The sequence below is a fragment of the Lipomyces arxii genome (genome assembly GCF_038497795.1).
Source record: "Lipomyces arxii strain Phaff 12-163 unplaced genomic scaffold V1512scaffold_4, whole genome shotgun sequence".
NCBI lineage: Eukaryota > Fungi > Ascomycota > Lipomycetes > Lipomycetales > Lipomycetaceae > Lipomyces > Lipomyces arxii.
In genome coordinates, this window is record NW_027117703.1 from 325,219 (window position 1) to 349,149 (window position 23,931).

Below are 23,931 nucleotides of genomic sequence, written 5' to 3' on the forward strand. Positions count from 1 at the left end.
TATCGCGTTTAAACATATAACGGTATTTTTTTAAGTTTAAATCTTATAACGTCTACGTCAAATTTATAAAGAAGTATATATATAAGTCCAACATGAGGCAAAGTACTAAACAAAGAGTGGTAACTTAGAAACTGCTTAAGCTTTGTATTAAACTTTATTAAGCTTTACGTTTCAGGGGTTGCGTCGCCTATCCCCGAGACTGACGATTTCAAGTAGCACTCTAAATGCAAGTTCTCCAGTCCCCATAACCAAATAAAGTCAAATACAATGTCACATATACTTACACGCTTATGGCTACTGAATGTTATGGCTATGCTAGTAAACCTGTCTACAGTTAAAGCGGCATCTTCCTTTTGCAAATGCACATGCTTCAGAAATTCAACAATTGTGCGGATGCCAGACGAGTTATCAGCTACTCAAGCATGTCTCGAATGCACGCGTCAATGGTGCTTAGACTACAACTTACCGATTTGCAAGGATGCCCTACTGGAGACAGACGTTACAACTACTTGCTTTCGTAAGTCTAAAGTGCTTTAAGGATTTTGCGCAATGTCAACTCACCGCTATAGAGCGAGATTCTGTGAAGGATGAGTCAATAGTCATTGTTTTCATTATTGTCGCTGGTGGACTGACCGCGTGGTCTCTGGCAAAGTTGGGGCTTACTAAATGGCAAGAAGTGAGTAGTATTGGTTCTGATTTATTCTGAACATTCTAACGCAAGTTAAGCGTCGACAACAGTCTACACAGCTCTAAGAAAGCTACTCAAAGGGGCATTGCAAATGGTAGAACGTGGAACACTTATCTAAAGGCATTAATCTGATTTTCTTCGGGTTCATTTCGGCGTTTCAGTTGTTACACTGGCACTTAGTAACAGGCATTTGTTAATATTTGAACGGTGCAAGTGCAAGCAGGCGGCTGAACATACAGACAATATTCACAGCGTCAACGCTGTTCATTGCTGGCTTCATAAGTGTTTGAGCTGGATGTTAAAAGCAACTTTGGACCGTATATAAGCCACGTCCTGCTCTTTCATGTATTGTTTGAAAAGTAAATTACATGATCAATAAAGACCGGCTTAATACAACCAATAACTTATCTGTTCTAACACAAAATTAACATTGCTGAATCTCTCTAGTTGTAGATGATGACGATGGTCCGTGAGGTAGAAAAGATATCTCCCAAAGGGTGATCCAATAATCATTGAAAGGCAGCACCGTCAACACAGTCAACAGAACATTAAACTTGATAGATACAGATTGGATGGTCATGGCAAACTCACTCAAATTTGTAACAGTCGCCTGTTGCCTGTTTGTCGTCTTACTGATGGCTTATCCTGTTGAGAGTGCAAAGAGGTACTTGTTCAAGACGTGCGAGCAATCCTCATTCTGCAGACGCAATCGTGAATACGCCGACCTGGCTCAGAGTAAGGGAGCTGCATGGGACTCGCCGTATGCAATTGACTCTTCAACTGTTCAATTTGACGGAGGTGTTCTTCAAGGCACAATCTTAAAGAGCATTCTTGACTCTAAGGGTGATCCAACAAATGTCGAGCTTCCGTTCCAGCTAGTTTTCCTAGAATCCGGAACAGCAAGATTTATGGTTGATGAGAAACAACGAACTGATTCACCAATTTCTGGTTTTCCTGAATCGATAACTCAGCGACGATACAATGAAGCGTCTAAATGGGCAGTTACTGGTGATCTGACTCCAGACGACAATGCAATTGACGCTACCACGGACAACGAGCGCAAAGACGGTGTGTATAAGATTAAATTTGGCCCGGACAGATATTTCGAAGCTGTTGTGGAATCAAAGCCCTTAAGAGTCGCTTTTTACCGTGACGGTGAGCCACAAGTCATTTTGAATGATCGTGGGTTGATCAACATGGATCATTGGCGAGCCAAGCCTGATCCTTCACAAATTAATGACGACCCAAGCTTAAAGAACGAACTGGATATCAAAGATATGTGGGAGGAAAGTTTTGGTGGTAGCACAGATACAAAGCCTAAAGGTACAGAAGATTGATCTTACATTAGTTTAGGTGCTAAACATAGTTACAGGACCAGAGTCGATCGCGTTAGATGTTACGTTTCCGGGATACGAGCACGTCTTTGGTATCCCCGAGCATGCTGACAAATTTTCGCTCCGGGAAACCAGGTATGAATGACAGCACGAGCAAGATGTACCTTCGTATACTAACGGGTGCGATAGAGGTGGAGAAGGCAATCACAACGAGCCTTATAGACTTTTTAACGTTGATATTTTTGAGTATGAAGTCAACAGTCCTATGGCCATGTACGGCGCAATTCCATTTATGCAAGCCCAGAAGAAAAAATCAAGTGTCGGCATTTTTTGGGCCAATGGAGCAGACACTTGGATTGATATTGTGAAGTCAAAGGTAATTAGTAATGCTACTTTACGAAGCATCCAAATTTAACTATGCTGTAGCCTAATGAACAGTCATTTGGAGTAAAGAAATCCACAGAGACACACTGGATTTCTGAGTCCGGAATTATTGACATGTATGTCATGCTTGGACCAGATCCCACTTCAGTTTACCACCAATACGGTCTTTTGACTGGATTCACGGCGCTTCCGCCAATTTACGCTGTGGGATATCACCAGTGCCGCTGGAACTACAATTCCGAAGACGATGTTGCCGAAGTTGATGCCAACTTTGACAAGTATGAGATTCCGTACGATGCCATTTGGCTTGATATTGAGTACACCGAAAATAAAAAATACTTTACCTGGTTGAAGTCTATGTTTCCTACTCCAGAGAAAATGATGCAGAATTTGGACAAACGGAAACGAAAGCTTGTTGTCATTATAGATCCACACATCAAGAAGGAGGCTGGGTACAAAACATACGAAACATTGTCAAAAGGCGAGCTAGCTATTAAAACTTCCGAAGGACAGGAGTACAACGGATGGTGCTGGCCCGGAGAGTCAGCATGGATTGATACTTTCAACCCAAAGGCAGCTGATTTCTGGAAGGATCAGTACAAGCCTGGAAAGTTCTGTGGCTATGAAAACAACTTTTTGATGTGGAATGACATGAACGAGCCATCTGTTTTCAATGGCCCTGAAGTTAGTGCTCCACGCGATGCTCTGCATTATGGTAACTGGGAACATCGGGATGTGCACAATATCTATGGCGCGACTTATCACAACGCTACCCAGCAGGCTATGCTTGCAAGAAATCCTCGACAGCGACCATTTGTTCTTACCCGCTCGTTCTTTGCTGGATCACAACGGTATGGTGCAGTCTGGACAGGTGACAACGCAGCTTCATGGGATTACTTGAAGATTGTCACGCCAATGCTGCTCAGTCATAGCATTGCTGGCTTCAGCTTTGTTGGAGCTGATGTTGGAGGTTTCTTTGGGAATCCAACACCTGAGCTGTTGACCCGATGGTATCAGGCTGGTGCATTCTATCCGTTCTTTAGAGGCCATGCGCATATTGAGTCGAAGCGCCGTGAGCCATGGCTGGCAGGTGAGCCATATACTTCGCTTATCAGAAACGCTATCAGATTGCGATACCAGCTTTTGCCATCGGTCTACACTGCATTTCACCGAGCCAGTTTTGACGGAGTTCCTATCGTTCGACCAATGTTTTTGCTAGCTCCAGAAAACGAGGAAGCTTTTGAAATTGATGATCAGTTTTTTTTCGGTGAAACCGGACTTTTGGTTAAGCCTATTGTAGAGGAAGGCGCCAGATCGACCGAAATTTATATCCCAGATGATGAAGTAAGTTCAGATTGCTAACACAGTGACCAAGTTTAACTTCTTTTAGCTCTATTACGATTACTTTGACGAGACTATATACGAAGGTATTGGATACAAGCACTTAGATGCGCCTTTTGAGAAAATTCCAATTCTTGCCCGAGGTGGGCACATCATTGTCCGACGCGACAGATATCGTCGCTCAGCGACGCTGATGAGCCATGACCCACTGACTTTAGTTATTCATCTAGACAGATCTGGCAATGCTGGTGGTGTGTTTTACATGGATGATGGTGAAACCATGGCATACAACCGTGGCGCGTTCTTGCATAGATTTTTCATGTTCAACGCTCAAGACAACATCTTGCGATCCCGCAGCATGCAACCATCTGGAGCCTCAAGTCGATCATACGAGAAAACAATAGACGAAGTCAGAATCGAGAAGATAATTCTTGTTGGATTTAACACTGACAAATTGAAATCTGCACGGACGGTTGAAGCGTTCCAGGACAAGAAGTCATGGAGCGCTGACATCCATGTTGCGGAGACTTCTGATGGAAAGGTCAGTGTTGTGACTGTTAGAGATCCAAAGGTTCTTGTTATTGGAGACTGGTCGATCCAGTTCTAAAAGTTTGGGAAGGTGCATATAAATCTATTAAATACAATTTATTATTTGTACATCGTAGAGTCGGGTTCCCATAAGTCCCGTGAAATCCTATGATACAATATTTACAAGAGTAGATTTCCGCCAAAGGAATTTACGTCGCCACCTGCTGTTCGTCTTGTCGCTATATAGCCCACGCTAGGTTCCATAACTTGATCAGAATCGGAGCAATCTGAGATCAACTTAACGGAACCGCTGGCATCTGAACAATCGGATGCAGATCTCGATCTCGAACTCGTGCCAGAAGATTTAGGTGAGGTCTGTTTTACAGTCTCTACGTCGATCTTCGGTCGACGTCTCCTAGCCGGTTTCATAGCCTCCAATATCTCTGCACTTTTCTTCGGCTGTCTCTTAGCAAACAACACGTCTTGCCCATTAGAAGTTAATGCATCGTTTTCTTGTATTGACTCCAAAACCTCAGCAGGTTTTGCAAACATGTCCAACTTCTTGCTTCGTCGTTTAACTAACGTTAGTTCCTCATCGTCCTCTGAAGATGACACATTCTTCTTTGTCCGCTTTTTGCCAGTTTTCGTCGTCGGTTGTTCAGTATCACTGCTGTCAAGACTCTTTCCCTTACGCCGACTTCTTCGCTTCTTTGCACTAGAAGTAGAGCTGTCTGACGAAGCCGAATCCGACAAATCAAACTCATGAGCACTATCGTTTTCATCCAGCATCTGTTGCTGCTGCGTAGATGAAATAGTTGCTGTAACTGCTTTCGCACCAGACGCGCGCCAAGACGCGTTTCTTATCAGTAGTCCCCAATTTAATGTTTCATGACACAATTTACATGATCCTTGAGTAGGCAATACTAAATCACATTCACTCGCGCCTTCACCATCCGATTCAAGAAATGATTCAGCAAGGCACGTCGCATGATATACCCCAAGACATGAAGAGTTTGAGCAGATTAATGTCTCAAAACTATCGGCCTCCTTCACAGAAACGGATTTTTCGCATACCGCACATGTAGTATGTGAAGCAAGCCACACGGCAGATTTAGAGAAATAGGGTTCAAAAATTTCTATACTTTGTCAGCAATCTGTTGTCCAAATTCTGAAGTCAGTACCATTTGTTATTTGTAAACCCTTGATTCCTCCAAGTCCATCTCCTTCATGAATGTTCAAGCGTTGCGAAGACTGTGTTTGGGTCACGGAATCCTCCACAGTTTGCCGAAATTCTACAGAAACACGTAGATGTGGCGCTAATTCTTCTCCTTTGTACTTATTTAGATTCCATCTGGCTAACACGTCGGGATCAAAAATATGGAAGATTAGCGGCCATCGGTGTAATGTAGGTGACGTCAATAAACGCCTTAGATTTCCAAGATTTGAATCCAGTGACAAACCTTTTGACCGCTTTGTAATGCGATCTTGGATATGACGCGTCCTGTTGGGGTGTTGCCATGCGTGTCTATAAGCTGTCAGAGGCAATTCATGTGTAATTTGATAGAGAATCATACTCAAATTGCAACGCGCTGATCCTGGAGGGAAACCCTGAAACTATACAAATCATTTCCCATGGCCGCCTATTAGCTCTACCTGTCCGCCACGCGCCCTGTAAAAGTTCACCATTATGTTGACGCAGCCGCTACGATTGATTAGCCAACGAAGTATGTATATCACATTCAAGTAATTACACGTAATGGCAGAGGCGTAGACCCTATGTACAAACTTGTAACTTTTTTGGTTGATCTCAGCAAGTAACAGCAGTAAAATTGCGGAAATCTATGATCTGTAGGAGGCATTAGTGCTTCATCTGCTAAAATGAAGCCCAGGTTTGAACATGACGCGTTTCTGATTGTTTATTTTAGCTCTAAAGACTAGTAAACCCTAATCTACCTCCTGTATAAGTGCTCTGACGATACTCGATATACACCATTTTAAAGTTTGGTCTTAGAGCGGCTCCGGCGGACGCAGCTCACTTTCTGGAAGGGGAGGCTCGACTTGAAGAGATGTCGGCAGCATCAACCTTTCCGCAGCTGACATTGGCGCTCATCACTCTTTCAACGCCCACGTCGTGAATATTTGATCACTTAGTCTAATTTAGTAGCGGAGTTTACTCCTTCGTTCGAATTATCATATATCCAATCTTTCGTCAATAGTTAGACGTTTATTGAAATTGCACGTGCTCAGATTTATACTAATCTGCCGTATTATTCTCTGGTCATGGATCCTGTTCGCATAGTCTCAGTAGGCTCAGTCATACTGAGCGATCTACCGTTCATGTTTTCATTTGGGCTATTTTCCGTTCTTGCACATAGGGCCTTTCCGCACTTTTGTTTGACTTCAGCTTCGGCGTCGATTATCATTCGCGGTGCTTTCGACTTGACATTGGCCACTGCTGGTGTTATCGCAGAACTTGTACTATGCGAAATTAGCGACTGGGTTGCTCCGGTGTATGTCAACTGGAAGAAGTGACTGATTGCACAATGCTGACATTATGACAGACCTCGCTTTTTGGCATGGCGTATTGCCACTACCTTTCTTCTAGTTATGCTTATTGTTGTCATTCCAATTTTGTTGGGGTTTCATTGGTTTGCTGATTCAACTGGTAAGATATATTGCAAGATTGTTCGAAGTATCTCACCAAGTAAATTACAGGATCATCAGGTCGTCTAATTATTTTGTTCACGTGTTTGTCGTTTACATCATGGCTATATCTGTTCTATAAGATAGGTATATATCTACCAATTTCGAGCCACATTGACAATTCATTTTGTAAGTACTGGTATTGTCGGTAAAGTTTGTTGGTTCTAAACAGTTATTAGCTTTATCGTTCAACGAAGGTTGTATTGGGCGGGTTGGAATTATTGGCATTTCTACAATGGCAGTATTGTCTGGATTTGGAGCTGTCAGTGCGCCGTATTCTTCTTTCACTGCTAAGCCGAGAGAGGTGTCGGAAATGGACCTAACTAGAATCAAGACCGGAATTGAAACAACAGAAGAGCTTATCAAATACAAAGAGACTGCCCTACGGACACTGGAGCAGCGTATTTTGGAGAAGCAGAATTCTTCTACTAGATCTTCAACAAATCTTGTGGCAAAGATGTATTCCACTTTCCGTGGTGATGCTGATGAAAAGGAGCATGCTTCATCTCGTTTGGAGTTGGAAGGTTTGTATGCAATGAAGAAATCGTTGAACAGCGATTTCAAAGAATTGTCTCGCAGATATAGTGATCAGCAACGGGCACGCACTTTACTGGGAAAAGTTTACCAGTCATTGTATTTTCTGTTTGCAATTTATTGCGTCTACAGAATTGTTGCGACCGTGATTTCTAGAAATCCTTTTCGACACAGAAAGAGTTCGTTTTCGGAGACAGATCCCATCACTGGTGTTCTGGCTTTGCTTGCACAGTACTGGGATCCAGATTTAAACAAACAAGCATGGTCTCGTCAGATTGGATTTTTGTTTTCGGGTATAATATTCATGTGCAGTACATCAAGTGTTTTGGCAACTGTCAACATGGTATCAAAGCATCTCCCTCGTACTCTGGAACGTGCCAATCTTGCGCTGCTAGTTGCAGAGGTTTTAGGAACATATGTTGTTTCGACTTCGCTTATGTTGAGGAGTAACTTACCGCATGACATGTCTTCTGCGGTTTCGTCAGCACTAGGTGCGCCATTGGACACTACGTTTGTTGACCGCTGGTTTGATACTTTGTTCTTGTTCACTGCAGGAATTAGCGCAGCAGGATTATATATCAGCCGACGATTTTTTTATGACGAAATTTTAGAAGAGGACTTACTTGAGGGCGGAAAGCGAGCTTGAGTCACGGATGGTTGATAACAGGAGATATTGATAGACAAAAAAGTTGGAAGAAATAAGGCTAGGTCGCATAAATTTGCGTTCATGGACGAATGGCTTTTTATGGTGAGGCATGATGGCATATATGTGGTTTAATATCGGAGGTGTTCTTTGTCTTTGTTCTTTGTAATTACGCTTAGTATTTGCTATTGTTTCAATTGTTTTTGGGCTGGAGTTGCCATAAAGTGACAGGTTCTTTGTTTAATACTTTGATTTTAATATTTATTTTTTTTAAATTATAAAATCCTAAGTTAATCAACAAGCCCTTGAAGATCAGATAACAAAATGTCGCCTTGTATATTTTTCTGCGGATCCACTTCATGTTCTCGTTTAGATTGATTTACAGAGAGCACTGTGATATTTTTCATGGCCGTTTAAACACTATTTATATTTTAATTAAAACTTTTTATTATATCTTAAATCAATAACATTAAAGCATTCTTAATTATTACGTATAAAAATACTGCACAGCCAGTTCCAAATTAGATCATTGAGGCGCTTGTCCGGCACACGCGCACGCTCTGTGCGTATCAAACTAGCTTTTGTCTAACAAAAAAAAATTGTGTACACCCAAAATACTGCTCACAAGCAAGGTACAAGTCAAATTAAGTACTATATTTGGTACTTGTTATATTTGATTTATAGTATTGAATTCTTCAACAACAGATTTGATATTCTTACTCTAAATATGGCTACTCCAGTTAGCTCGATCTCTGTCGCATCTGAGCAACCTGTGGTAAAAGTATTGGGACAAACAACATCGCCTATGCCATTCAATTACGCTCAAGCAGCTGGACGAAATACTCAATCGTCAGATAATCAGCCAGTATCATCAACAGCACTCAGCAAAAAGCCTGCTCCTGTTACTGGTATAGTTCCTCCCGCATTACCGATTATCGCAGCAGGACACGCACCAAAGTCTTCAGGCAACGGCACATATATCCCGAGTAACATTCAACACAATGATCGTGGTCACATGAGAAGAAAGTCAACTATGAACCAATCTACAACTATGCCTCCAACACCACGAAGGACTTGGTCTCAGAATAATGCTGTTCAGTTCGGAACTCAAGGACAATTTTCGGCCAATGGTAACAACATGCCTATACAATTTGGCTCTATCAGTGAACCTGTTTCTGCTCCTACCACAATGGCGAACGATGGACTAGCATCAAGCGCCAATTTGGCAAATTTAAGCTCTAATTCAACTGGTATATCTACATCGACCTCTGCCTCACCAATTGCCCCTCACGCTGGCCTCAGTGGCGGAGTTCCTACTATGCAGACTGTTCCTGCGGGTGTAGTTCAATTCGGCACTGTAGATACAGACAAGCAAGATGTAAGTCCAACTTTTCTTTTTTGCTACAAGATCGTCGCTGTATACTGTTCACTATGGCTTCCCTCCCTTACGTTTTAAACGTGTGAACGTTTCGAACGCGTTTATATATACTCAAATTCGATCAGTTTAGTCCATATCGACTACATGACTCTGTCAATCACTGCTCATACTGATCATTGACAAAAAAAATGTGTGTAATGATTTCATCTTCCTTATTAGGCCAAATTGCTTGTTTATCGCGGAAGTTAAGGTGTCAAGGGTGTAACAGGTTGCACATTTATACCACAACAACTAAACGCCACAAGCATGACGACATAGTACTGGAATTTCTGTCGCCGCTCTTTTTTCCTCCTCCCTTTCTTTCTTTTTTTTGCCTTTACCTTTCCCTTTTCCTCTTTACTTCACAACCTTGGGGAGAAGTAATTTTTTCTTCTCCATTTTTTTTTTCATCTCTTGTTTAGCGACATATTTTTGGATCTTGGGGGATTTTAACTAATTCCTTATCTATAGCAGAACATATCTCAGACGAATCCAATTGACCTCTCATCAGCAAACAGTCACATGCGAACTGATACTGTACCACCTACCCCACCCACTGCTCAAATTCCACCCCAGTCACCTAGACGACAACATCAACAGCCTACTAACGGTACTCCGAATCACCAGTATTCAAATACCTTTGCGAACGGCTTCATCTCTGGAAATCAGCAGCCCCGAGGTCCCCCAAGAGGAGGCCCAAATTCACCGTTCCAGCAGACCGCTCCCTACAATCAATCTCCACATAAACAGAGTGGTCGTAACCCAAGACCGTATCAAGCACAGTCTCCAGCTGTAACTCCTCAGCCTGGACAGGCTCAGATGGCAATGAACATCCAACAGGCAGCCTGGTATCCAGGCTTTTATCCTCAACAATATCCCGGCCAACAGGTATGCTTACTACTTTATATTTTTTTCAAGCTATTGACTGAATTTAAGTATCCCTCTCCCGATGGTTACTATTATACCCCTCAAAATATGCGATACGGTAGCCAACCTGCTCCACAGGCTCAGCCGTTCTATCCACAGCAAGATCGCGGAACAATGCCTGACCAGAGCCCACGCGTTGGTCAGGTTGCGATGCCGGCTGTTCCGTCGATGACACCTGCTGCTAGTCCACCTTTGATTCAAAGACCTGTTAGCAAAGCAATCAGAATTATTGACCCCACCACTCACGCTGAGGTTAAGATTGCTAAAGAAGTGAGTACACCGACTACCCCTCATGCTACTGTTGTTGCTACTGCAGCTGCTGTAGCGACTCCGGAACGCGTCAAAACTCCCATTATCAATGCTCCTGCTCTTGGCCACTCCAGACAACTGAGCAGTACAACAAGCCTCAGCGAGGATCAAAAACGTGAACGAACGGAGAAAGCCGTTGCTGAAGCCCGTGAAAAAATTATTCAGAGCATGGAGAAGGAAAAGCGTGAGAAGGAAGAGGCAGAACGTAAGGTTAAGGAGGAAGCCGAGCGCATTGCTAAAGCGGAGGAAGACGCTCGTTTGCAAAAGGAGGAAGAAGAGCGGCTTGCCAAAGAGAAAGAACTTGAGGCTGAGCGTATTAAGAAGGAAGAAGAAGAACTTGCTAGGGCCAAAGAAGAAGAAGCCAAAGCTGAAGAAGCACGTGTTCAGGCTGAAAAAGAAGCCGAAGAGGCTCTTGCCCGAAAAGCTGAAGAGGAGAAGGTCGAGAAGTCAGTTGATGCGAAGGAAGCTACTGATGACGAGACCCCATTGAGTACCGGCACTCCAGCTACACCAGAGTCAATTGGCTCACCTACTCTTCCAGCCGCTCTTCCAAATTCAGAAAAGAGCGCGTTGTCTGTTGATACCGCAAGTACCATCGACAGCAGCTTTGCTATTCAGCTCAAGAAGGCAGAGCCTATCAAGAATATAAGTGATGTCTCATATCCCGAAGGCATAGTAAGACCTGCGCTAAACCTCACCACTAAGACCGGTTCTAGCAAGTTAAGGTACGATCCCACGTTTTTGCTGCAGTTTCAGAGCGTTGTTACTGGCATACCAACCGAGGACTGGGACCAACGATCGAAGAATCTTCAGGACGTTGAAGACGGTAGCAAGCGACCGTCTGCCAACCGGACAAACAGCAGTACCGGCCGACAAGGTGCTCGTGCATCAAACATCTCGTCGATGCCTTTTGCTGGTATGGGTCAGCTGGGTAGTATGGGGCAACTTGGTTTTAAGTCACCATTGTTGTCTGATCGGGGATTCCCCAAGCGTACCAATTCAGGTGAGAATCCGTTGGCCACTCTTAACAGAACACCTTCTTTTGGCAAGATGGGCCAAAATATGATGGGCATGCCACGAAATATGCGACAGAACTCTAATGGTGGCAACAACCGAGGCAAGCGCACGATGGAGCGGACACCTAGCTCACGGGATATTACTCCTGCTGGCGGCGATTTTGCATCTGGTCCACCAACTCCCGTGGAGGAGAATGTCGAGCCTTTGACGCTTTCAGCGAACAGATGGAAGCCACGTGCTTCTAAGGAAGCTGATGTTGAGGCTGCTGCCGATGGACCAACCATCCTGCTTCCCGATGTTGTTCAGCGTAAGGTTAACGGTATGCTCAATAAGATGACTTTGGAGAAATTCGACAAGATTTCAGATCAGATCATTGAAATTGCTTCTCAAGCCAAGTATGAACGAGACGGCAGGACTCTGCGTCAAGTCATTGAGTTGACATTTGAGAAGGCTACTGATGAAGCCCACTGGTCGAACATGTATGCTCGATTCTGTCGGAAGGTGCATGAATCTCTTGGTGAAGATATCACTGAGGATGGTGTTGTTGACAAGGATGGCGAGCCTGTCCGAGGCGGTGCTCTGTTCCGCAAATATCTTCTGAACAAGTGTCAGGAGAAATTCGAGAAGGGCTGGTCCGAAAACCTTGGCGATGGCAAAGAAGCGCCGGAGCTTTTGTCTGACGATTACTACAAGGTTGTGGCAGTCAAGCGACGAGGATTGGGTCTTGTACGATTTGTCGGTGAGCTTTACATGCTTGATATGATTTCTGAGCGTGTTATGCATCGTTGCGTCCAGATGCTACTGGTTGCCAGTCCGAGCGAAGAAGAGATTGAGAGTTTGTGTGGACTGCTGACCACTATTGGCTACAAACTCGAATCTGAGCGTATTCACAGAGATCACATGGAGGCGTACTTCCAAAGATTACAAAACATCCTGGACACACAGAAGTTGCCTAGTCGGATAAAGTTCATGATTATGGATTTGATTGATCTGCGCAGGGTTGGTTGGAGGGATAAGAAGACTGCCGACAGCGGACCCAAGACCATTAAGGAGATTCACAAGGAAGCTGAGAAGGCGCAGGCTATCAAGGACCTGAGCAAGTCTCGGAACAACAGCATGCGGTTCAGCAGATAAAAAGCTTTTATGTGAAGAATCAGGAAATCAAAAATGGGTAGAATCGGAATGGAAAAGTCATCATTGCACGGCATCAGTTGCAAAATCCAAAGTCATTGCGTGTGATTGCGGTTTTTGATTTTGTTTTTTTTGTATTGCGTGTTTTCATTAGCGTGTGTTTTAATGTTTGTTCGCGGAATTTTTGCTTGTGCATTCATTTTGCAGGGATAAATTTTTCATGTTATTGCTTATTTTCGATTAATGGATTATAATATGTAAAAATTGAAATTTCTTTATTATTGAAGTTTTGTAGGATGTGACAGCAAGCGCGTAAGAAAATAATAAATTCAAATGTCAAAACGTCCTACACCTACAAGATCCCAAATATAAATTTATTGGCGTTTGAAGAACTGTTTCAGTCGGTGTCGTCTCAATACATTGGTCTTGCCATCTTGCTCGTCTTCCAAGGAGAGGGATGTGAGAGACAAAACGTCAATCTTGGAGTTACTGTAATTGCTTGTGACCAGCAGTGGAGCTAGTCTGAGCTCGGCGGCGGATATTTCGCGAGTCCGCAACGATGGCTGAAACATTCTCGATAAACGACTTGAAGCCGAGTCTAGTGTCGGCCGGATTTGATGGTTTGAGACTGTTCTTGCCTTGGTTTGCGAGTGTGCGGATTGCTGCTGGTGTTGCAGCGGCGGCGGGTGTGAGACTGGGTATGTGAATGAGCGGCCGGCTGGTCGACCAATGTTTGATCTTGGTGGAACGGATAGAGGGATTTTAGAGGCGAGTTCGGTCGCTGTGTAAGCGTTCACGCAGCGCCTGCACTGGCCTGCGACTTTCGGCGGCGCGCCTTTGCTACTGACGATGTCGACAGACAGCGCGGTTTTGTCGGTGACACAGAGAGGTTGGTGTTGTTGTTGCCAATCGCGAAACACGGATGGCGGGCAGAGCGGGCGCAGGAACGAGACTGCGAGCTCGAGCGGGGTCAGAAAACAGAGAGTGCAGACGTTGTGGAGCAGGATGCAAGACCGCGTCAGCGTCACGATTATGGCCAGAGCGACAGTGTCAAGCACGGTGCTTGCCATTGCATAAATTTTTACAGACAGGAATCAGAAATCAGAGTTCAGACAGGTATAGAGATTTTTACTATACAGAATTCAAAATCAGGCTGACTCTTTAAACTTCGTGCCTGAAAACTGTGAACTTTGACGGGTTTTGTACTGAGCTGTGAGGCAGAGCAAAACATCGTGAATTTGCTGAATTTTGAATCTGATCCGCCATAGTTAGCACCAAGATTGACATTGCTTGTGTGATAAAGAAAATGAGTGCAATGGATATTGATCCTCCTAGTAAGTGCAGATACAAAGTGGTGTTCATTGACCATTTGGCTGATATTAAACATCACAGGCGGAGCAGAGGGTTCAAACAATGGCGCAAACTCGTTTCGAGGTCGCGGACGAGGAGGATTCAGAGGTCGTGGACGGAATAATGGACGGGTACGTGTGATTACTGGTTTATACTGGTTTAAAAGGACGTTCTGATGAAAGATGATAGTCGCGTGGACCTCATGCACCAAATGGAGATTGGAATCATGACATGTACAGAGTGGACTCTTTGTTTAGCTCAAATGGAGGAAATAGCAAAAATGTCACTAAGAATAAATCACCACTGGCGGTGAATGCGCTTGCTGCACGAATAGGCAAAGGAGGATCTGCTCCGCCTACACCTTCAACTCGGCCAGTAACTGCCAAACAAACAATCGCAAAAAGTCTTGCAAACAATCCACTTTTTGCAGCATTACAGGGCACTAGAGTTGTGCCAAAGAATAAAGTTGTCAACACGCAAGAAGTTAAGGCGCCGATAGTGTCAAAGCCGAAGAAGACAGTTGAAAGCGCGGCAAAGATGTTTGATATTAAAGGGAGCAGTGGCAAAACGTTTGTCAGGATATCAAATCTAGCTCCTGGGACGACCGAAGAAGACGTGTATGCGTTTTTAAATAGACTCGGTGGCGAGGTCGAGTCGTCAGCTGTTATGGCTGCTCAGAACAGTGTGGTAGCTGAAGTGGTATATGCGGAACGGTCCAATGCAGATGCATGTGTTACCCAGATTGACAATGCGATGGCCGATGGTGAGTTTTAGTTTGGGTATGGCTTTATTTCGGGCCGTTGACTGATATTGATTAGGACGGATAATAAAGGCCGAGATTGTCTCTAGCAGTCAACTAAAGACCTCCCTTCAGCAGAAGTCGCATCGCGCACCAGTCGTGATTCAAGACGGCACTCAGAAAGTCAGGTAATTTGAAATCTTATTAGCGAATTGGTGCACATATTAATCATATAGTGCTCTATATAGTGATGCACTGATTAAGCGCGGCAGAGGATTTAGCAGTCAGCAATGAAATGGTGTCGATCTAGTGGAAGTCCAGGATGTACTCTAGTAAATATATGAACTGGTTTGTTTGTGGTCAATTAAATGTATTGTTATGTTAATTTAGAATGCTTTTGATGACTTGTGATAGTTACGCCGTAAGTATGCGTGTAAGATTGTAGACAAAGGGGATACGTCGGTCAAACCTTAAATTATTCATGTTCCGCTTTTTGAATCAGGTCTTGAATTCAATTCTATCGCACGAACAAAAACAGCTTTTGCTTGAAATTGAGTGATTAGCAATGCAATTGCTGCGGTGGATTTTGGTTCTTGTCTTTGTGGTCGTAGTGACTGCTGGTGAAGATTACTATAAGGTGAGAAGGAGCTGGCAATGGTCAAAAGGCAATTGAACGAGAATCTGACTGACTGACTGACTATACATAAAGATATTAGGTATTTCACGAGATGCGACAGAAAAACAAATCAAATCTGCTTATAGACAATTGAGTAAAAAATATCATCCAGACAAGAATCCGTACGTTCAAGTTATGTGCTTTGATTTGGCTGTACTAATTAATTCTCAGTGGAAACGACGATGCAGCAAAGAAGTTTGTAGAATTAGCAGAAGCCTATGAAGTTCTGTATGATAAAACAAAGCGAGAGATTTATGACAAATACGGAGAAGAAGGTTTAAAGCAACAAGCAGCAGGAGGTCATGGAGGTGGTCATCCAGGCAATGATCCGTACGACTTATTTTCACGATTTTTTGGAGGACAGGGGCATTTTCGAGGAACAAGACGGGGTCCCAACATGGAGAGCAAAGTTGAGGTCAGTCTAAGTGATCTCTACAAGGGTAATACGTTTGAGTTTACTGTACCGGTTCAAGGGATTTGTGACTCGTGTGGAGGAACAGGATCAGAGGATAACGAGAAGCGCCAATGTTCGGCATGTGGTGGTAGGGGAGTCAAAACAGTCCGGAGACAATTGGGTCCAGGGATGTACCAAACCATGCAGATGCCGTGCGACAAATGCTCTGGACAAGGTCACGTCTTTACACACTTGTGTAAAGCTTGCAAGGGAGCCAAAGTCATGCGCGAGACGAGGACACATCAAATTACAGTCGAGCCCGGTACTCCGAAGGGGATGCGGGTTGTGTTTGAGAACGAGGCTGATGAGAGCCCTGATTGGGAGGCCGGAGATTTGTATGTTGAAGTTGATGAGAAACGCGGGGAAAATCAAGGGTTTAGAAGAAGAGAAGCGGATTTGTTTAGAGTGGAGCCGCTTAGCGCTAAGGAAGCCCTTTTCGGAGGATGGAAGAGGGATATTGAGTTCTTAGATGGATCAAATGTGACGATATCCCGTAAAGCCGGTGAAAGTATACAACACCATGAGAAGCAAATCGTGCGGGGTAAAGGTATGCCACGTTTTCGAGAAAGTGGAAAACATGGCGATTTGATTATCGACTTCATTGTCATCATGCCTGGCTCCGGATCACGGGCAAAGCATTTAAAGGATGAGTTGTGACACTATTAAATTAACGGCCGAATGGAAGTTTTATGTGATGAATACAATTGATTATACTAATTTCGTTTCGGAATGCTTTTTTTTTTTTTTTTTTTTCTTAAATTGATTTTAGAAAGAGGGGTCTAAAGGAGAAGATTAGAGGATGGCTTAGCTTGTTCTTTGCTTTTGTTGAAGAGCAGAGACCAAGTCAGTAGTCATCGCACAGTAAAATACAAAGAATACAATCTAAAAAAGGAATTCTTAAAGACTATTTAAATGCCATTAAACATATATACAAAAGTACTATATAAATCATACCATATATATATATCATCTCTATAATAAATCGTGTGACCAAATATTAAAGCGATCAGTCGATTCGACCCGACCGACCGACATGATAAACACCGCGTGACGTCAACTGAGCCGCATGCACCATTCCACTCTTCCCTAAGACCTAAACCTCCCGGTCGCCTTAATATGAACGGAAGCGAGCGCTTCCGTTAACTTATGTCGTTTAGCTCTTTCCTCTCTCACTCTCAATAAAGTCATGCTTCGCAATTCCCTCGCCGCTTCCTATAAGACCGCGTCTCGTCCCGCTTTATCTTCTTTCGCATCCAGTTGTAAATCACAACATCAAAGATTATTTACTCCAATTATTAAAACAGTTTACAAACAGCCAATTAGAACAATGGTTTCTATTCCAAAGACTCAAATGGCTCAGGTATGTATTTCTTAAGACTTGATACATTGGATTCGTCATTGACGTCATTCATAGGTCTTCGAAAAGACTGGTGGTCCAATTGAATATAGGGAGATCCCGGTAGCTACTCCTGCCGATGATGAGATCTTGATCAATGTCAAGTACTCCGGTGTCTGCCACACTGATCTCCATGCTTGGAAAGGTGACTGGCCTTTGGACACTAAGCTTCCTCTTGTAGGAGGTCACGAAGGTGCCGGCGTCGTTGTCGCTAAGGGGAGCAATGTTACAAACTTCGAGATTGGCGATTATGCCGGAATCAAATGGCTGAACGGTTCTTGCTTGTCTTGCGAGATGTGCAATAACGGATTCGAGCCCAACTGCCCTGGTGCTCTCCTTTCAGGTTATACTGTCGATGGTTCCTTCCAGCAATACGCAATTGCAAAGGCCATTCACGCCGCTCCTATCCCTCAGGGTTCGGATTTGGCAAAGATTGCTCCTATTCTTTGCGCTGGTATCACAGTCTACAAGGCGTTGAAGGAATCTGGTGCTAAGCCTGGACAGTGGGTTGCAATCACTGGTGCTGGTGGTGGTCTCGGAACTCTTTGCATTCAGTATGCTAAGGCTATGGGATTCCGTGTCCTTGGTGTCGATACTGGTAATGCCAAGAAGGAGTTGACCGCTAAGCTTGGGTGTGAGGTCTTCGTTGACTTTGCTACTACTCCCGATATTGTTTCGGATGTTATTAAGATCACCAATGGTGGTCCACATGCTGTCATTAACGTTGCTGTAGCTGAAAAGCCGTTTGAGCTCTCGACTCAGTACGTGCGTCCACGTGGTACTGTTGTCGTTGTTGGCCTTCCCGCACACGCTTACGTTAAGTCTGAGGTCTTCTCGACTGTCGTTAAGTCAATCACAATCAAGGGTTCATACGTCGGTAACAGAGCCGATACTACAGAGGCTCTTGATTTCTTCACTCGTGGATTAGTTGAGTCTCCACTTAAGGTTGTTGGTCTTTCGGAGCTTCCTAAGGTCTTCGGACTTATGGAGAAGGGCGAAATCGCTGGCCGATACGTTCTTGACTGTTCAAAATAAGTTATTTCATGATCAGTTTATGAGACATTCAGTTTGTTTTTAGTTTAGCAATGGTGTTTAGTCCTACGTGGCATAGTTCCAATGCCGGGGTGAATAAAATGTTTCGATTCGGCATATACGTGTAAATAAAATGAGGTTGTTTGATAGCCTCAAAGCTGAAGATTGATTGGAAAGTGTTGGTTTTGCTGGCTTGCTTCACGCGGAACAAACAATTGCTTCGATTTTTTGCAGTTGATGTTTGTATGCGTGTTGCCCACCAAACTTCATCTTACAGTCAATCATAATATAACTGTAGCCTCCTGTTTGTTGTTTTCCGGGAAAAGCCAAGCCACGTTAAGCGTGCAAATACGATGGTGATTAAGTGCGACACAGAGATCAGTTATTAATTAGCCTAAGTCGACACCGAATACGACATCCACATTAAGCTTCAATTTTGCACCTGCGCTTAAGCATAACAGCCCATAATTTGCATGCAGCCAGAAAAAGCCACTGCGGCGAGCCAAAGAAGTTCTGTGCTCATTTTGCTGCAAACGTTCCGTGATTCAGCGAGTGATACTGTTTTGCTTTGAGCCGCAAACGTTAGCCCCTGAGCGTAATCGCTTACAACTCTAATATTCTAGACTTGTTATGATGAATTATAAAGGTGTTTTATACTTACCAACATGTATATGTAATAGTATAAGGCGAGCACTAAGTATAAATGACTGTCTAAATTATAATGTTTCATCACAGTGAGCAAATGCGAATCTTATTCGCATATTGTAAAAATGGCCCGGTTGCTCGCTCTCTCCTTAGTAACTGATGCTAAATCAGCCTAGAAAGATGAAAAGAGGAAAAGGGGAAATAAGGAAAAGAGGATGGCACAGCACACATCCAAAAACCACTTGACATCGAAATGTAGAAGGACAATAATGGTTTGCTGTTAAGGATTAAGTCTGTAACTTCTGGTAACTTTTGTTTCAGGTCTTCAAGCCAAGGTTACTTTATCTCCCATGCTCGGACACCACAGAGCACAATCTTAATAGAAGTAGCCAGTTTGAACACACGACACAAAACCCTTGAGCTGGTAGACAGATATTGCCGATAGATTATAGGTACAACACCTCCAGACATTTATGCCTTAGATGTGATAATATGACAATACACCGCTGATGTTTGTCCTGTAGTAGCTTGAGGATATAAAGGCACGTAGTCTGCTTCTTCGTGGTAGTTCCTCAAGCTTGTTATGTTATTTATATTCCGGTCTATGAGTGTAGGCAATACTTTAATATATTTACTTCTATAATTGTACTCACTAATGATTTACGCTTACAAGCTCACTCACTATAAGCTCACTATCAGTTATGAGCCCACCCGTTTCCACGGCAAGATCAAGCAAGGCGCGGCAGCGTGTGAATGGCGGCTATGACAGAACCAGCAAAAGATGCGTTTTATTAAATATCAGGGTTTCAAGACTGAGAGGTTTAAACCCTGAAACCCTTAAATAACCGTAAATTAGTTTCAATAGTCTAGAGCTCAAAACCACTAGCGACCGAAGAAGGCTAGACAGTCCTCTATAAATCTAATTAAACGTTTAATTCTCAGAAACAACTTCAAGGGGTTTTGGTTAGGGGTGTGTGTGCGGTACGCGTAATTTAAATACTCTTAACCTCGAAAATAGCAAAAATCTTAAATATGGAGCTACATAATTCAATTGGTATTTTGACTAACAATCTAATGGTAGTGCTTGCTCTGCAATTATTAACTATAGAGCAAGTAGTACTAGACTGCCTACGGTGCGATGTAGATATAGCGCAATGTAGATATTTTTTACTCGAACCGTGGTCGTGCGGATGCGCGTGTATGAAACAGCAACATATAAACACTAGTCATATTCTATTATTTACAATGACGTCCCTTCCCAATACAATAACCAAATACCCAACTAACTATATACATTATTATACAAGTATCATTTGCTTTGCTTCACTGATCTGGACACCATTTTCAGTAAGCCAGGATCTGACCCTGGCTTCATATGCTGACACATCTTCACCATCATCTGCAACCTCGTTGACAGCTTTGCAAATCCACGGACGAGAATAGATTTTGTCGTCTGCCACCCAGTCGACTAAGTGTTTGCGTCTGGTCATCGAATCCTCGACGCAAAACTGAAGCTTGCCGCCGTCTACCAATTCTTTGACCAAAGGTCCAATTTCACCAGGGGCTAGTTTCGATAGTTCAAGATTGCCACGACCGGTGGCACAAGCTTGGTTATCGCAAAGTGAGTGTTTACAGCCCGAAAAGAGTTGAGTGAAGTATCTCCGCTCAATCCTGCTTTTCAGTCTCGCTCCACTCGGATCATGCATTGGTGAATACAAAGGCGCGTAGCATGATGAGCATAACCCAAGAATATTGGTATTTCCTGTAATCATTCGCACGCATAAAGTATTCGCACAAATCTTCGGCACCGGGGAAGACACTCTCTGTAATACATGCAACTGAGTATGACTAATCATATCGCGAAGTCGTACGATTCGACCACACCGTGAACATTCTGTAGTGCGAGTGCCACATCGGGACTCGTGTCCTGTGTACCCGGCAAGCAAGTCTGATTGAGAATCAGGTAGAGATTCTTGAGGCAATTTGAGATGACAGAATCGACAAGTATGCAATTTTTGTGGACACGCTGTGGCCCTGTGCTGTGCCAAATTCTGCAGTGACGAAAATTGTTCTCCACAACCACAGGATGTAGCTATATGGTGTGTCTTAATATGCTTTTCTTTTGAAGAAACTGAGTCGCTGGAAAAAAAATCTGTATCGCAATGCCAGTGAGTTGTTGGAATGCCTTCCTGTCGTCGAAACAATTTGGTGCACCCGGGGTGAGGACATAGGATGTTATTTCGTTGACAGAATGCCGAATGTAATTGTAGTGTACGCTGTGGAAAAAACCTTTCGCAGTTTGAACATTGCACAGAATCTGCAACCATATTCGTCCCCGCTGTGAGATCGACAACTTCCGCAGTCTGTGATATTTTAAGCGAGAATGATAGTGGATGAACAAAACTCTGAACCGATAACATCAAATGCTCTGCATCTTTGATAAATAAATTCGAAGGCTCAATTGATATACTATTGCGCTCTTCCGTCTGTGTAGACCATAAAAAATAGCCTTGTGATGGTTGATCGTCAACAGAGATAAAGACGTCAGCGGCACGGCTATCTATATCTCGCTCATTGCTTTCTGACGCGTCCAATATCTCCAAAGTCACAGTGATAGTACGCGACTTGTCCCAAGATTTGAGCTCGTAATAGAATGGCTGGGCAAGTGATTCTTCTGTATTGAACGAACCAGCAACTTGCTGGTCGGCGATTATCGTACTCGCATGTGTGCTACGAGCCTGCTCTTTTGCTTTCCTGATTGCTACAGACTTCCGAGCATGCTCTTCTGATAAAGCAACGATGTCAACTGTCAAGTCAGTCTCAACTATGCACACCGCCTTTTCTGGTTGTAAGTTATCAACCAAGAACGACATTGTCTCTTGAGAAGCGGGATGCTTAATTGAGAATGTCTGCCCTTCTGTCAATGTCGTATACGAAGATTGTAGCGATGACTCCAGCAATGCCTTCCAGTCGTCATCTATCGTCAAATATGCGCTATCTAGTGGTCGCAAAGCGACAAACGTGCCTTTTGGCAGATCCACTTTTGCAACACTCACTGCCGGCGCTGGCGCCGACGAATCTACCAGTTGCTTGGGCAAGATTCCAAGTGTGGAAGCAACCTGTGGAGACAACAGCACTGAGGACTCTGGTGCTGAAAACTCACGAACGCCGCAGTACGTAAAGGCATTATTTGCAGAGTTGACGAGTCGAAAAGTCAGAGGCGATGGAAGTGGCTCGTTACCAGCTTCAGATACTAGCTGTTCCAATAGTGACTGAGGTAGAATAATACGATCTGAATATGCTAGAACGTCTGAAATCTGTGGAGCTAATGAAACTGGTGCTGAAGCACTCATAGCTACAGGTGATGGCGCGGATGATCTATATGATCTTGTGGGTCTTAAATTGCTTTCAAATAATGAGTCCATCTTACCAGTAAAATTTATGTAAAACTTATAGAACAAGGAAAGATTTCCTCTATTAATAGTGACATATATATATATAAAGAGAGAGCACTGCTGATAGTTCGAAGGCGAAGTTGATTAGTGATGCGTTCGAGATGACTGTGGCGTATTTACGTGCGGCGGTGGCTGACGTTTCTGGGAGGTTCTCGAGTGGCGCATATTCAAATCACGTGATCAGCAACATACGCATGTGAACTGGTCACACCAAAATCCAAAATACGTGTCCGTTGGGAGAACTGTGTATGTCAGATATTCATACGTGTTGTTTTTGATTGATCCCTTCACTCTCTGCTTCTTTTTCAATCCTGATCTGTGTTTCTGGTGTCTGTTGAACAAAAAGCAATGAGTTACTTTCACGCTGATTCAACTACTTCGCCGTTGTCTTCTGCAGCTTCATCAAGACGAACATCTTTCCACTCATTACATTCAGTCACAACAAATGCTTCGACAGTAATTGATCCAGCGTTAGGAAACCCACCTCCACCACAGCCGACTATGCCTGCTCGGCTACCGTCACAACCGTCGTCAGCTCAAATTTATGATGCACTTGAAAAAGAGCAAGAAGCCATAGTAAACCGGTTGCAGAGAGAATTGTCAATGCTACGTGAAGAACAGCAACGATCTAGATCACCTGTGCCGTCTTCGCCTTCTCATCATCGTCGAACAGAGTCTTCTTCAAGCTCATCACTATCACGCCGGGCAAGTTCACGATCTGTGATCCGCGGATCTATTCCTGCCAACGCGATCTCGGACACTGAAGATGCCACTCCAACGTATCCCGGTATGATCCACCGGCATACGTCATCAGTATCATCAATTCAGCCGTCAATTCATCAACCGTTGTCTTCGTCGCCGAGAAGAAGTTCGCGACGAAGCTTTGGATCAACATCGGGCTTGTCTTCAGCCGAAGATCTGTATTTGTCAAGTATACGCAAAGAGAACGAGACCTTGAAGAAGAGATTGGCGGAGATGGCACGAACTTTGAGTGATAAGGATACAGAAATTGATAGTTTAAAGAAAGCATTGGAAAAGGTTAAAATTGACAACGAGAATGCTATTGCAGATTGACGGGATCTAAAGTGTTGCTGTTTAAGTCAGATCTACTGGTTTACACTTGACCAACGCGACGTAATATATATAATGATGGATGGGGTGAATAAATCACAGCGATACAATTTATGGAGGGTGTAGTTCAAGATATTGATCAAACTACAGAGTTCAT

The 23,931-nt window shown here is 43.6% G+C and overlaps 11 protein-coding genes across 11 annotated transcripts; 8 read left to right on the plus strand and 3 right to left on the minus strand.

The window, feature by feature from the left end:
• The first annotated feature begins 96 nt into the window (after positions 1 to 96).
• On the plus strand, positions 97 to 1,007 carry V1512DRAFT_120536 (uncharacterized protein). The gene is made up of 3 exons (XM_066912926.1): positions 97 to 517; positions 570 to 676; positions 727 to 1,007. Exons 1-3 carry the CDS (start codon positions 268 to 270, stop codon positions 751 to 753), a joined length of 384 nt encoding a protein of 127 aa, XP_066772552.1. The 5' UTR covers positions 97 to 267; the 3' UTR covers positions 754 to 1,007.
• A 116-nt stretch (positions 1,008 to 1,123) lies between these two features.
• On the plus strand, positions 1,124 to 4,402 carry V1512DRAFT_260167 (glycosyl hydrolases family 31-domain-containing protein). The gene is made up of 5 exons (XM_066915790.1): positions 1,124 to 2,011; positions 2,061 to 2,157; positions 2,212 to 2,398; positions 2,449 to 3,750; positions 3,797 to 4,402. Exons 1-5 carry the CDS (start codon positions 1,261 to 1,263, stop codon positions 4,352 to 4,354), a joined length of 2,895 nt encoding a protein of 964 aa, XP_066772553.1. The 5' UTR covers positions 1,124 to 1,260; the 3' UTR covers positions 4,355 to 4,402.
• V1512DRAFT_274958 (uncharacterized protein) lies at positions 4,372 to 6,172 on the minus strand. The gene is made up of 4 exons (XM_066917805.1): positions 6,027 to 6,172; positions 5,850 to 5,977; positions 5,457 to 5,800; positions 4,372 to 5,411 (listed from the first exon to the last, which is right to left on the minus strand). Exons 1-4 carry the CDS (start codon positions 6,132 to 6,134, stop codon positions 4,456 to 4,458), a joined length of 1,536 nt encoding a protein of 511 aa, XP_066772554.1. The 5' UTR covers positions 6,135 to 6,172; the 3' UTR covers positions 4,372 to 4,455.
• Positions 6,173 to 6,350: 178 nt separating this feature from the next.
• On the plus strand, positions 6,351 to 8,438 carry V1512DRAFT_235936 (Abscisic acid G-protein coupled receptor-domain-containing protein). Its single transcript, XM_066914106.1, has 4 exons — positions 6,351 to 6,785; positions 6,837 to 6,940; positions 6,991 to 7,107; positions 7,158 to 8,438. Exons 1-4 carry the CDS (start codon positions 6,556 to 6,558, stop codon positions 8,156 to 8,158), a joined length of 1,452 nt encoding a protein of 483 aa, XP_066772555.1. The 5' UTR covers positions 6,351 to 6,555; the 3' UTR covers positions 8,159 to 8,438.
• Positions 8,439 to 8,684: 246 nt separating this feature from the next.
• Positions 8,685 to 13,242, plus strand: V1512DRAFT_260173 (uncharacterized protein). The gene is made up of 3 exons (XM_066915791.1): positions 8,685 to 9,533; positions 10,044 to 10,460; positions 10,509 to 13,242. The coding sequence occupies exons 1-3, from the start codon at positions 8,883 to 8,885 to the stop codon at positions 12,957 to 12,959; spliced, it is 3,519 nt and encodes a 1,172-aa protein (XP_066772556.1). The 5' UTR covers positions 8,685 to 8,882; the 3' UTR covers positions 12,960 to 13,242.
• V1512DRAFT_260176 (uncharacterized protein) lies at positions 13,240 to 14,088 on the minus strand. Its single transcript, XM_066915792.1, has one exon. It carries the CDS (start codon positions 14,024 to 14,026, stop codon positions 13,331 to 13,333), a length of 696 nt encoding a protein of 231 aa, XP_066772557.1. The 5' UTR covers positions 14,027 to 14,088; the 3' UTR covers positions 13,240 to 13,330.
• A 68-nt stretch (positions 14,089 to 14,156) lies between these two features.
• On the plus strand, positions 14,157 to 15,457 carry V1512DRAFT_235942 (uncharacterized protein). The gene is made up of 5 exons (XM_066914107.1): positions 14,157 to 14,290; positions 14,349 to 14,437; positions 14,496 to 15,069; positions 15,125 to 15,233; positions 15,282 to 15,457. Exons 1-5 carry the CDS (start codon positions 14,263 to 14,265, stop codon positions 15,337 to 15,339), a joined length of 858 nt encoding a protein of 285 aa, XP_066772558.1. The 5' UTR covers positions 14,157 to 14,262; the 3' UTR covers positions 15,340 to 15,457.
• Positions 15,458 to 16,931, plus strand: V1512DRAFT_260182 (uncharacterized protein). Its single transcript, XM_066915793.1, has 3 exons — positions 15,458 to 15,682; positions 15,755 to 15,843; positions 15,893 to 16,931. Exons 1-3 carry the CDS (start codon positions 15,611 to 15,613, stop codon positions 16,830 to 16,832), a joined length of 1,101 nt encoding a protein of 366 aa, XP_066772559.1. The 5' UTR covers positions 15,458 to 15,610; the 3' UTR covers positions 16,833 to 16,931.
• A 382-nt stretch (positions 16,932 to 17,313) lies between these two features.
• V1512DRAFT_260183 (chaperonin 10-like protein) lies at positions 17,314 to 18,720 on the plus strand. Its single transcript, XM_066915794.1, has 2 exons — positions 17,314 to 17,535; positions 17,590 to 18,720. Exons 1-2 carry the CDS (start codon positions 17,362 to 17,364, stop codon positions 18,604 to 18,606), a joined length of 1,191 nt encoding a protein of 396 aa, XP_066772560.1. The 5' UTR covers positions 17,314 to 17,361; the 3' UTR covers positions 18,607 to 18,720.
• A 1,742-nt stretch (positions 18,721 to 20,462) lies between these two features.
• V1512DRAFT_260188 (ubiquitin fusion degradation protein 1) lies at positions 20,463 to 22,777 on the minus strand. The gene is made up of 2 exons (XM_066915795.1): positions 22,679 to 22,777; positions 20,463 to 22,626 (listed from the first exon to the last, which is right to left on the minus strand). Exon 2 carries the CDS (start codon positions 22,599 to 22,601, stop codon positions 20,547 to 20,549), a length of 2,055 nt encoding a protein of 684 aa, XP_066772561.1. The 5' UTR covers positions 22,602 to 22,626; positions 22,679 to 22,777; the 3' UTR covers positions 20,463 to 20,546.
• Positions 22,778 to 22,781: 4 nt separating this feature from the next.
• On the plus strand, positions 22,782 to 23,921 carry V1512DRAFT_120789 (uncharacterized protein). The gene has a single exon (XM_066912927.1). The coding sequence runs from the start codon at positions 23,052 to 23,054 to the stop codon at positions 23,775 to 23,777; it is 726 nt and encodes a 241-aa protein (XP_066772562.1). The 5' UTR covers positions 22,782 to 23,051; the 3' UTR covers positions 23,778 to 23,921.
• The last annotated feature ends 10 nt before the right edge of the window (positions 23,922 to 23,931 follow it).